This window comes from Xyrauchen texanus, chromosome 27, assembly GCF_025860055.1.
Source record: "Xyrauchen texanus isolate HMW12.3.18 chromosome 27, RBS_HiC_50CHRs, whole genome shotgun sequence".
Lineage (NCBI taxonomy): Eukaryota > Metazoa > Chordata > Actinopteri > Cypriniformes > Catostomidae > Xyrauchen > Xyrauchen texanus.
This window is the reverse complement of record NC_068302.1, coordinates 36,586,900-36,600,481: the sequence shown is the minus strand read 5'-3', so window position 1 is coordinate 36,600,481 and position 13,582 is coordinate 36,586,900. Positions and strand designations below refer to the sequence as shown.

At 36.8% G+C, this 13,582-nt stretch overlaps 1 protein-coding gene across 2 annotated transcripts in view; it reads right to left on the bottom strand.

The window, feature by feature from the left end:
• The window catches only part of LOC127620726 (sodium- and chloride-dependent creatine transporter 1-like), a 61,548-nt gene that overhangs the window by 32,828 nt on the left and 15,138 nt on the right, over positions 1–13,582 (bottom strand). For both annotated transcript variants that reach the window (XM_052093928.1, XM_052093929.1), the window contains exons 2-4: positions 6,904–7,035; positions 6,348–6,612; positions 5,225–5,357 (exon numbers count right to left, since the gene is read on the bottom strand). In XM_052093928.1, coding sequence (XP_051949888.1) covers positions 5,225–5,357; positions 6,348–6,612; positions 6,904–7,035 — 530 coding nt within the window. The remainder of the gene's footprint in view (positions 1–5,224; positions 5,358–6,347; positions 6,613–6,903; positions 7,036–13,582) is intronic.

The following is a 13,582-nucleotide window of genomic DNA, read 5'->3' as shown; positions in this document are numbered from 1 at the left end:
CCATGTACACAAGTGCAACAGTAGGTGAAATTCTTGTGTGCAGTTCCGAGCAACATAGCAGTCATGACAGTGACGAGACATATACCAATTACAATAAACAACATACTTACACAACACAATTTACAAATCAAATGTACACATACTTACACAACACAATAATTATATACAATGTACAGTAAACAATACACACAATATACAATACACAATACAATAAGTAGGAGTATATGAAATATATATATATATATATATATATATATATATATATATATATATATATGAAGTAGTATATTGAGGAGAATATGTTGACAGTCCAGTGTGAAATTATAGATGAATAAAGTGCAGTGCTAATTATTGATCGTGATAGATCAAGTGTTCAACAGTCTGACTGCTTGGGGAAAGAAGCTGTCATGTAGTCGGCTGGTGCGGGTACTGATGCTGCGATACCGCCTGCCTGATGGTAGCAGTGAGAACAGCCCATGACTCGGGTGGCTGGAGTCTCTGATGATCCTCCGAGCTTTTTTCACACACCGCCTAGTGTATATGTCCTGGAGGGAGGGAAGCTCACCTCCGATGATGTTTCTGGCAGTTCGCACCACCCTTTGCAGGGCTTTGCCGTTGTGGGCGGTGCTATTGCCGTACCAGGCAGTGATGCAGCCAGTCAGGATGCTCTCTGCAGTACTAGTGCAGAACCGTGTGAGGATGTGGTGGTTCATTCCAAACTTCCTCAGCCGTCTCAGGAAGAAGAGGCGCTGGTGAGCCTTCTTCACAACGGCCTGAGTGTGGACGGACCATGTGAGTTCTTCAGTGATGTGGACACCGAGGAACTTGAAACTGCTGACTCTCTCTACCGGCGCTCCATTGATGGTGATGGGGCTGTGTTCTCCATCATTCCTCCTGAAATCCACCACAAGCTCCTTGGTTTTACTGACGTTGAGGGAGAGGTTGTGCTCCTGACACCAGCGTGTCAGAGTGTGCACCTCCTCTCTGTAGGCTCTTTCATCATTGTCAGTGATCAGACCTACCACCATCGTATCGTCAGCAAACTTAATGATGGCATTGGAGCTATGTGTTGCCACACAGTCATGTGTGTACAGTGAATACAGGAGTGGGCTGAGAACACAGCCCTTTGGGGCTCCAGTGTTGAGGGTCAGTGATGAGGAGGTGTTGCTGCCCATTCTAACCACCTGACGTCTGCCTGACAGGAAATGCAGGATCCAGCTGCACAGCGAGCCGTTTAAGCCCAGAGCCTGGAGTTTCATATCAAGCTTGGAGGGCACTATGGTGTTGAATGCTGAGCTGTAGTCTACAAACAGCATTCTCACATATGTGTTCCTTTTTCCAGATGGGAGAGAGCAGTGTGTAGTGTAGATGCAATGGCATCATCAGTGGAGCGGTTGTTGCGGTAGGCAAACTGCAATGGGTCCAAAGAAGTGGGCAGAACAGAGCAGATGTAATCTCTGATTAACCTCTCAACGCATTTGCTGATGATGGGGGTCAGAGCAACAGGACGCCAGTCAACAAGTCTCTCATGTCTATCTGTTTTATTAGCTGATGCCTAAATGAAACATGATGTGAACTCAAGAGAAAGAGCAACTGCAGGGCTGTAAAATTGTCCTCTTGGACAGATCTTCATGTATGGTTCGTCGATTAATAGGAGTGTGCAGCGAAGCCATTATATGTATTTGTATCTGTACTTGTTCATATGACAAAATTATCTGTATCTGTCTCTGTATTTGGATAGATCCGGATGTGGGCGGGGCATAACCCGGAAGTGGGTCAAAACGAAATGAAATGCCCACTGTTACTCTTACCCTTATAGTTTCTATTAATAAAATATGCATTATATATGCTTTTTCATAATAATAGCCTCATAATAATAATAATAATAATTATTATTATTATTATACAATTATTACTTTTTTCTTACCAGGTGAATCAGAATATGTATATGAGGAATTTTTAAGATAGGACACCATTATTTAGTTAAATAATAATAATAATAATAAAATGTTACATTTATATAGTGCCTTACTAGAGTTCAAGAACAATTAACATTTTCAAATTTAGCACTGTTTAAAGAAGAAGAGGAAAAAAGATTGTGCATGTTTCAGTTTCTTTTTTTTTACTTAAGGAGGGATATTCCTAATAGATTAATACTCTATGGAGCATTTCAACTTTTATGGAGCATTTGAACTTTTTTTTATAAAGTATTAACCAGATAATTACCTTAATTGCTGATGAGGATATAAATGTGGTCAACTTTAAGAGAATGAAATACGAGCTCTGACGTTAAATCACTTTAGGTGAGGAATTTAACATTGCGCTCACGTTTAGGCTATAAATAAATACATGAGAATCACGTATGAATCGTGTGATACAGACATTTCAGGAAGTGGCAAGTATATAAGATGTCATATCTTAGTTAATGTTTCTTGACAAGCTCCAGTCGTGCACAATTAATGGAGACTGAAACAGAGTTGAGGCTGTGCTCATACGATCTGAAATAACAATGTGAGCCTTTTCATTTACAAGGTTTACACTTCAGAAATATTGCCTGAACAGATTCATAAATTTGGTGTCATTTTGGATAAGTTTATTTAAAATGTCACTTTATCCTTTTGCTTTTTGGATAATCAGTCATACAAACATCTTTATATTATTCTGATTAATCCGTTATTCATTTTGAAGTCATTATTCGTGCCTTTCCGAATAAGGTATTCGACATCCCTATGGATCAGAATTTCTGGTACACCACCGTTTAAATCAAAAACTCCTTCCATAATCTCCATTATTAGTTTATATTCAAAGATTCAGCAGTCTGCTCTTCATTGAGTGACTATAAAGATGCACAAATAGTCTCTATACTGACTAAAAATACTGTCAGTAAACAAACATTCTCTGCTCTAATTCCAATGAGGCCTGTGAATGTGGGGTAATCTGCTGTTTTGTATTGGGGCCCCATAATAATTAATCAGATTCTTAAGTAGCCAATTAGTTCACAGTAACAATGGGTTGTTGTGTGTCTTGTGAATGAGCTTGACTCATTTTTTATTTACTGTTTCCTTTCAATCACTGAGGAACTATGAAGGAAAAACACTAGTTGGCAACTACATAGGATTTCAAACAACTTGGACATTGTGTAATTTCCACTGTTTACATTCTTTAACTGTTTACTGGAAATGTTACAGGAATAATATACTCAAAAATGAAAATGTGTCATCATTTATCAACGTTTCCAAACCCGTATAACTTGTCTAAGCAGAATGTTAAGGATTGACAAACTCAGTCACCATTCACTTTCATTGTATGAAAAAGTGCAGCATTAAAAATTATTTAAAATCATACCAGCTAGGAACAATCTGTGGGTGAGTTAATGATGACAGAATCTTCATTTTTAGGTGAACTGTCCCTTTAAGCCCTGGTTTGAGTACACAAATGTAATACAGCAGGCTTTACAGTGTAGTAAATAAGAAACACGTGTTCATAATATGAGGTTGACCTTCAATACAGAAATATGGAGCAGAAATAAAAAGTTGTTATATTACTAAGGCTTCATGTGATCCCGCCTCCCTAAAAAGGGAATATGGCTGTTGGCCATTTGCACGAGAGCCTTATCACGTCCCACTGCAGACAACTGCTCCTGAATGACCAATCACAGAGTGGCTCACTGACAGGGCACTTTGTAATATTTCCCGCCAAATAACGTTGCCATGGCTACCGCTCTGCCTCACTTCTGTGCTACAGCAGTGGGTGGAGCTATGCGAATCAAGGTTACACGAGAAAGTCACATTGCACTGCAAATAAAGAAGTCAACGACAGTACATAAGATGCAGATAAATAAAAGTCCTTTTAAGGGTTATATGAATGTTTATGTGAATGTTATGTACAACATAAAAGCAAGGCAAGATTATATGAACCTATTAAATGACCTTACGTCCTGCAGAGGCTGTTAAATTATTGTTAAAGAGTCAAATGAGATAAACATGGTTGGATTTAATTGGGTTAAGAGCACATGAGTGTGAAAGAAAAAGAGAGAGAAAAAGAGAAGGTTATTAAATGTGTTGGGTGAATTACATTTTAAAGGGATAGTTCACCCAAAAATGGAAATTCAGCCATTGTTTACTCCCCTCCTGTGTTGTTATAACCCTATATGACTTTCTTTTTCTTAACATTGTTGTGCTCAGTGAAGTCATGCATTGGCAGTTTATGGTGACCACCTCTTCAAGCTTCAAAAGGACATAAAAGTTTAATTCAGAAGTCTAATTAAGTATTCCATGAGACTCATGATTGTTATGAAAGCACACAATAAGGTTTGGTGTGAAACAAACCGATATCTTATGTATTGTTTATTAAAAATGTTCACTGACTGTTGTTCTCCTGTACACATTCATTAGTCTGCACGCAAGTTTTAGAGCGCTTTGCACGAGAGCAACAGTATTTACGCAGCATGCGCAAGATGGGGCGTTCAAGCGAAAACACATTTTTGTCCGCTTCAACAGGACCACCAGCAATATTAACAACAGAAAACACAACATAGCTTCACACAAACCAGAGAACAGAACTTACAAAACATGTCTGAAGAGTTTGTAGTGGAAGAATAGATAGAAACAGAGAGATGGGGCTGAAGGAAGCTACAGTAACACCATGTCCTACTCAGACGCCAAACGACACGCAATAAAGTAATATTTTCTATGTTAATCAGAGCTAATAAAAAAAAAAAATGTTTAGTTATTGAACCAATTCAAACATTATTATTTTTAATTGTGAACATTTTTGTTAAATGCTGTTGTTCATCACAGTGTTTTTGAATCTATAAATTAGGGTTTTCTATTTTTTCTACATAAAATATTACATTATATTTAATAAGCCTACTTCAGTATAGTTAGCTACTTTTGTTAGTAGCTTGAAATAAAGCCAAATATTCTTTCAAAGGAGTAGTTTGACTGTAATTACATTTATTTGTAGCTAGTTTCAAACTGATTGCCAATGAGCTCAAGCAACTTTGATGTAATCAAATTTAAGGTATGTTGCAGGAATTGTATTCCCTCTGAGACATGTGGCTGTGCACTGCTTTGACCTGCTCACCTAAGAAAGATTAAAAACTTATAGAGACAGACTAATTAAGAGAGAGAGAGAGAGAGAGAGAGAGAGAGAGAGAGAGAGAGAGAGAGAAAGAAAAGAGAGAGAGAGACAGACAGACAAAGAAAATAACTTAATTTCTTACTTTTCCTGTGGATTTCACCCCCTTCCACACACAGAAGTACACCATCACCCACACGGCCAAAAGACACAGCAGTAGTTCCCAGTTGATGACGCCTGGCTTGTCCAGTCCTTCAGAGATGTTCAGAACCTTGTTTCTGAGACAGAGAAAGATAAAATAAGACAGTATGTGTATACAGCTAGCGTATAGTGCATCATATTTTTGATTAATCACAATTGTTATCCACTTGTAATGTTAGTAAAACATTTTTTATTTTATTTTCCTTTGACCTTTACAACTAAACAGACCCTTTTTGCTTCTGTGCCTTTACGAAATGCCAACTTTGCATTTGAAATCAACAACAGAGCTTTGCTCCGCTACAACACAGGCTGCAGGGTTGCTGTCGGGTCCAATATAATGTTTAACTGCCTCATCCTTCAATAGTAACCATTTTGCAAATCTTGCATTGTGACAGATTTAGAAAAACAAAGATCTCTCAAATGTTCTGTATAAACTGTTATGATCAGACTGAAATAATCATCTATTGGTATTATAATGAGCATGGATAATACTTCTAAAATAATTAGCAAAATCCTGCTTAAAATCATTTAAAATGGATATAGCATGTCAAAAGATAGGACTTGTCAACTTTTCAAAAGTATATGTTACTTTTGCAAATAGAAAATATTAGTATAGAAGAATAGGGATAGCAACAGATGGCATGGTCCCCATAAAGCCCCCTACTGAACATTGAGTCAGTCTGGGATTACATAAAGAGACAGAAGCAATTGAGACAGCCTAAATAGATTGAAGAACTGTTGCGAATTCTCCAAGAAGCTTGGAACATCCTACTGTATCTGCCAACAACCAAGAAAAACTGTGTCCAGGTGTACCTAGGCGAATTGGTGCTGTTTTAAAGGCAAAGGTGGTCACACCAAATATTGATTTAGGTTTTTTATGTTTACTGGACTTCATATGACATTAAGTGATAAATTAATACTATTTCATTATTTCTAAAAACATCCCCACTCTGCAACATTTTTCACAAGTGCCTAAAACTTTTGCACAGTACTGTATATATATATATATATATATATATATATATATATATATACTGTATGAATGGCATAAAATAGCAACAACTCACTCCCAGAATTCAATAATAGGGGAACGCCCATTGGCCAGCTCCTCGCATGTCCGGTTGCCAAAGGTGAAATTGCCAATGGTGCCATTTTGGCAGTCGGCATGGCGGAAGATCTCAATACAATGCTCTGTGTTCCACGGGTTGTCACAAGTGGACCATGGCAGTGTGGAATTGAAGGACTTTATGAAGTAGTAGAAACCCCAGGCCAGCACCATGATGTAGTATGTGTTACAAAAGAACACAATCACCATGGAGGCGAAGCCCAGTCCTACAACAAGCCAAGACAAACATGAACCAATTTACATGTGCAATGTGTTTAAATAATACATATGCTATGTATTTATAATACCTCATGAAATAAATAAATAGGAGTTTTGTGACTTTTAGTCCATGTCTGTCAGCTCCCTATTATTGCAACACAATTCTAATACAAATGAGTTACATTAAATAGGACATTTGTTACATTAGTTAGTTTTAGACACCTAAAACAAGTACATGAGCACTACAGCTAAACAGGTATGGATATATGCATCTGTAATAATCACAATGAACAACAAACCTTTGAAAAGAGGTGCAATGTTCCACACAGTGATGCTTCCAGCTTTCATGAACTGGCCAAGTGCAATTTCCAGGAAGAATAAGGGAATGCCCCCCAGAAATATGAACAACACATAGGGAATGAGGAACACTCCTGTAAAATAGAGCAAGAGGGACTGGTTGTAGTCATGGGGACAATTCAACAATTCAAATTTAATCTAAAGATCTAGTCACGAGGTGTTGGTAATGTTGCATTTACTAGAAAAGTAATATACTGAAAGCATAAACCGAGGTCTTATGATGTACTTACATTAGCACAAATTAACCCCCTCCAACCCCCCCAAAAAACCAAAGCAAATACAGTGCAAGATGGCATTATATGTCTCTTAAAAGGAACTACAACACAGCAGAGCCACGTCGGAAAAAATAAGTGCTTTTTATACATCTTGAAGGTATAAAGACAAACATTTTATCTATGGGAATTGTGATGCATATACTATAGCACTAATTAACCCCCCCCCACACACACACACACACACACACCAAAAAAACAACAACAACGTAAGGTTGCATTTCATATATTTTTAAGGTATAACAACATGACAGCCAATTTTGTGTGAAGGAATTATCAGCTATTTGAGCACAACACCTTCACATGTCGGCATATCAGTTAGGATTTGACCACTGCTGTCCACATTAGTATTCATCATGCAGTCAGCACGGCAGTACACCGATGCGTCGGCAGCAATAAACCTTCCCTCAACTGATCTGAGATTGACAGCCACAGTAGCAGCTTAGTTATGGATGGGGGTGGCGGGGGAGAGTTGTTGTGCAGGGAAGGGGGCGGTTGGGTTTCCTCGCCGGTGTGATGCAGATTATCTATTGAATACCGTGCTGGCACGCTCTACGAAATTATTGATGATGTCACCTGTCACTCAGATGTGAGGTTGACTGCAGGGGAGGGACAGAGAGTGTGAGAGACAGCGTATGAAAAAGAGAGGGATACAATGAAAAAAAAAACCTAGATCAGACAGTGGAAATGAGACACAGAAATGGAGAGAGAATGACAGAGTGGGCGCCATTATACGAAGTGACATTCTTTGCATAACACAGGCTCTGCAGGCTAGCGGCAAAACCAGGGTTGCCAGGTTTGCGTAATAAAAACAGCCCAATAACCTCATGATCAAAATAATCAAACCTATCCCAAAAACCTTCACAAACACTCAAATATACCACTCCCATATTTTTAAATATGCATTTGTAGTACCACTATAAAAGGTAGCAGCAGTAAATGCAACACATTTCAAGAGGAGCTTAATGGGGTTGCTTGCATAATATAAAGGTAAACTGTTACATTATGCTTTTTACTCTATATGTGCTACCCATAGGTAACTTAATACTGCTGACACACTATTTACCCTGTAAATTCACTGTATGTTGAATGGATAAGCATTGTCGTGGGTGACATGTTTACATCTGGGAACTGTTCTATTTGTCACTGGGAGTCAGTTTGGTAAGATAGAAATTGAATAAATGAAACTTATTTCTTTCAAACTTAAATTGTATGTATTTGTGTGTTATAAATATTACAAAAATGGATTAAAAAAAAATAGTAAAATGAGAAATCTTTTAAAAAAATCTAGTTTAGCGTCAGGTTTGTATAAATGTAATCTTTGTGTCTATGCGGGTTTCATAAATGTTTGAATACAATGTATATCATATTCTAAAAAAAATAAAAATAAAACATTTTAAAATTATGTGGTGTTACCATCCTATAAAAGGTATTAAAATACTTTCCTTGCACTTTGAATACATGTGAATGTTATCTTAATCTTAATGCTAAATTTCAGATTATAAGTTATCAAACATATTTTTTACACACATTTTTAAATTTAAAAATATTTTTGAGTCACAAATATCCATAACATTTCTAATATATATACACATTTTTAGATTTTTTTTTAAATAATATTATTTAACATTATTATATTAAAAATGAATAAAACAAATTTGTTTTACTGGTTATTTCTAAGAAATAATAATATAACATTATTCCAAACAAAATATGGCAAAAAAAAAAAAAAAAAATCAAGAATTTCAGCTTTTAATGAGCATTTAAATTTATTTATTTTTACACTCTCCAGATGGTTACACCAAGTAATTGTTTTTCCTTTAAGCCCCAGAAAAAATATTAAAATGACAGACCTGGGGCCTGGGTAGCTCAGCGAGTATTGACGCTGACTACCACCCCTGGAGCGACGAGTTTGAATCCAAACTGTGCTGAGTGACTCCAGCCAGGTCTCCTAAGCAACCAAATTGGCCCAGTAGCTAGGGAGGGTAGAGTCACATAGGGTAACCTCCTCGTGGTCGCGATTAGTGGTTCTCGCTCTCAATGTGGCGTGTGGAAAGTTGTGCGTGGATCGCGGAGGGTAGCATTAGCCTCTACATTGGTGGTCTCAGAAGTGGAGGCAACAGAGACTTGTCCTAAGCCACCCGGATTGAGGTGAGTAACCGCACCACCACGAGGACCTACTAAGTAGTGGGAATTGGGCATTCCAAATTGGGAGGAAAAGGGATAAAAAAAATACTTTATTACACAAATGAAATTAAAATATGTTCATAAATAGTAAAGGTATATAGTAATTGTCTATTCTGAATAGCATTTTTGTATATATTTTTGAATAACTTAATAGATACGGACAAAACATTGTGTGTCACGACATTAACCCAAATACAAATGTAATTATTTTTTTATTATTTCATGTCAAACCCTCAACCCGTGAGGAAAAAACAAATCACTTAAATAGTTTAAAAGGCAAGGCAAGGCAAGGCAAGGCAAGGCAAGGCAAGTTTATTTATATAGCACATTTCATACACAATGGTAATTCAAAGTGCTTTACATAGAAGATAGTCCAATTCAGTGGGAAACCCGTGGACTTGGCAACACAGCCAACACATCCCATTCAGACTAAACAGACAGCTATCTTATCAAAAAAAATTATATTAACAACAAATCTATACATCATTAAACTTAAAAACCACTGCTCCTTTAAAAAACAAATTAAATGTATATGAATGAAAAGTTTTCTTTGGGAGCTTTGCCTGATCTCCATTCAGAAACAAGAGCTTTTGTCAGACGCCTGCTTCAGAAAGAAGCCTTTTGATAAACTGCCTACAGGACAATGCATAGAACACAATGTGCGGTACAGATCTCCTGAGCGTTCCACACAATGATAACAAATAGGCATGTCTGGAAACACGCCGTGACTTAAGCTATTCCTTGATGTAACTGCAGCTACAAAATATGCAAACGTGGGCTTGTGTCAAACAACACGAGGAAGGAAAGAGGCTGATTTGCAAACAAAAGAGAGTGCGACACAGCAAACGGATGATGCATGAGAATGTGACTGCGGGTCAATGGGAGAACACACACACTACAGTGGAATATGAACAAGTGTGAGTCGCGACACACACACACACACACACACACACACACACACACACACACACACAGTGTTGTGCGTACTGCAGTGGCTGATGTCGTGACTGCCCGAGAGATGAGGAATCTCGTCTATAGAGCACCTGATTCTGTATCAACGTGTGCCCATAATAATAAATCTCTTACATTAGAAACAAAAGACGAGGAATCTTTATATATCTCTCTCTCTTTCTTCCAGTCTAAAACAGCCAGTTTTTCATTGCTAATGGTGTCTGCTACTGCTATAATTAAACTGGAAGATGTTATATCAGATGTACACAACGGTTTGGGGTATCTTCCCAAAATGTAATACTACCCTGATAGCATTAGTACATTGCCAAAATGTCTTTTAAATTTATGCATTGTCTATTTAAATTATTTAGATAGCAATGGGATTAAATGGAGAGCAAATGTAGAACTTGACTGTAATTTTACACATTAAATCCACATTAATTTTAAAGGTTTATACTTTATGTCAACATTTATCTAATTTCATTATGTCTTTAATGTTTTTAGGAATTGTAGGAGGATCATCTGAGATACAATTTTCCTCTAGTTCATGCAAGCGTGCTTGGGTACTATTAACTACAGTACAAAGAAATGAAAATATATCAAGGAATAAGGTGGTGTAATCCCTTTAAAAAGGAGATTTATGTAGCTCATAAGGCTAACACTTACTTGCTAAACTATCCCGTGACTCCTCCTAGTGTAAATATCAGCACGATGTGAAGCTAATACTGACTAGACAGGAGAACATATGCTAGGCTAAGCTTTCTATTCTGGATGAGCTAAAAATGCTATGAGAGTTACTGATTGTTAGGGCTCTCAATCCCATTTGCCAGTTAGTGATATTGGTGTGTGAAGACCAGCTGAGCAGTTCACATCATCCTTTAACACAATCGTTTACAAAGAGCACATAAAAACACAATCAGATCTGATTGGATTCTCGAGTGATGAACGGAGGCTATAAATATAGATTCCTACTCCTCCCCCTACACAACAGATGGGTATGGTCTCACTGTCAACACATATGACATTCGGCTTAGAAGCCAATGACATTTGTTTTCATGTATTACCAGGTGAAAATGAACATGTCTACAGTGTCATTGTGTGGCACTGGAATTATCGACTAGCCATGAGCAAATGCATTCAATGGAAGCAATATATACCCTTGGCATCACCTTACTAAGTTGCCATTCCTTAATTTTGACATATTTAATCTTTGCTGTCTTCATGTTGTAGCATAAAAATAAAAATTGCATAAAAATAAAATGAAAAAAATTGGGAGTTTGCAAAAGTACAAAAACTAAACTGACACTACAAATGTGCACTACAATAGGGGAAAGAAAAAAAAACTAAATGAAAATAAAACAGGAGTTTGCAAAAGAATGAAAAATACTCTCTAGCCTAACTTCAGAATATCGGTGCATTCTGTAACCCACCCCATTAAATTGTCTATCTGACTGACATGTAAAACAACCAATCTCAGTTCGCTTGTTGCATATTCTGATAAAGAGTCATGTGTGTTGTCACCTGCCCCTTGGTGCTGTGTTATAAGTAGGGATGTCATAAAATATCGATATATCGATTACTGATCAGACAATTTTTCAATATATTTTTGAGGCATCGATATATTAAAATTAGCCAAAATTGAATTTAGAAGCCTAATTTGCATGCTTTCCAATTCACTCATTTGGCCTTCTGATTAATAGTGTGGTGTAATAGCATTGGGAGACCAAAAGAGGGTGATTTAAAATTTTCTGAAGCCGGTAGTGGGTAGGAAAAGTACCGGTATCACACACAAGCTGATGCAGCGCCGCAGAAGCCAGTCCAAAGTTACAAAGGTTTTTGTACTTCAAGAATGAACACTGTGATGTTGATGAGTTTGCAGGTTAGTGTATGAAACTGTTGTAACAGTGCAAACTGAACATTTAGAAATGTTTAGACGTTTATTATGCAATTTCTCTGTATGTAACCTTGAGTAGGTCTTTCATTCAAACTGTCAAACCACAAAACGACATACTTGTAACTGAAAATACATTGTGTAGGCCATATGAAAGATACATATAAACAATATGTCATACAGTGATTGCTAGAGTGAATAATCTTTGTCCTTTAATAATGATTTGGGCCGAATTTAATGGAAAACTATGCTAGTTGCATGGTGCATTAGCGATGTTTGCATTCCTTTGTATAAATGAATAGTTATGAATTTTAGACCGAGCAATGCCGTCCGTGTGTCCGGTGTGCCACCCCTTTTAATTTACCATGCTGCTCGCACTTTACCAAAGTTGCGTTAATAAATATGTTTGAAAAGACAAAGACTGTAGTCCAACAAGCAGCCCTTTATATATCTGAAAAATACCTGATATATATATCAATAATCATCAAGAAAATATTTCAATTATCGATGCGTGAAAATGGCATTGATCCCAAGCCTAGATATAAGGGATAAAAACTACAAATAATACTGAGGCCACGTCCACATTTTTGTCAGAAGACGCATTGGTTTTGATATGTTTATGCCTTTCATTCACACTGCAATGGAGTTTCATGCCGGAAACTGAGACTTTGAAAATGCTTTCCAATACAGCACACTTTGGAAAACAATGAAAACACATTAGTGTGGATGTAGCTTTGAAACAGAATAAAAAAGAAAAACTAAGGCCACATCCACCCTAATCCATTTTCGTTTTAAGTTTCCTAACATCAACGTTTTCCACAGTATTCAGTAATGGAAAACACCATTAGAAGTGTAGATGAGAGGCATAAACGTAGCAAAATGATTGTTTTTCGAACAATAATTAATATAAATAATAATAAATATTAGTGTGGAAATGGCATAAAACTAGTCATCTTCCAAAGATAAAATGAAATAAAACTATTTATGAACAATTAAATTAATTAAAACTAAACTGAACTGAAAATCTAAATACAAAGCTAAATAAAAATAAAAACTAATAAAAATGTAAAAACTATAATAACCCTGCAGTGTGTACTAGGGACAGTAAGATTCACCGATTCACATTGGTGCATCGGCATAAAAGTTAACGATGCGATGCATCGATTTAAAAAAGAGTGAATCGGATACAAGTTGGCATTTGTATCGCGATGCATCATTTCTTACATATTTGCATCGGTAAAAAATGGTAGATGCGCAATACTTTTATTATTTGGAAAGTGACCAATAATTTGAGACCAATATTTTATATGTAGATTGATT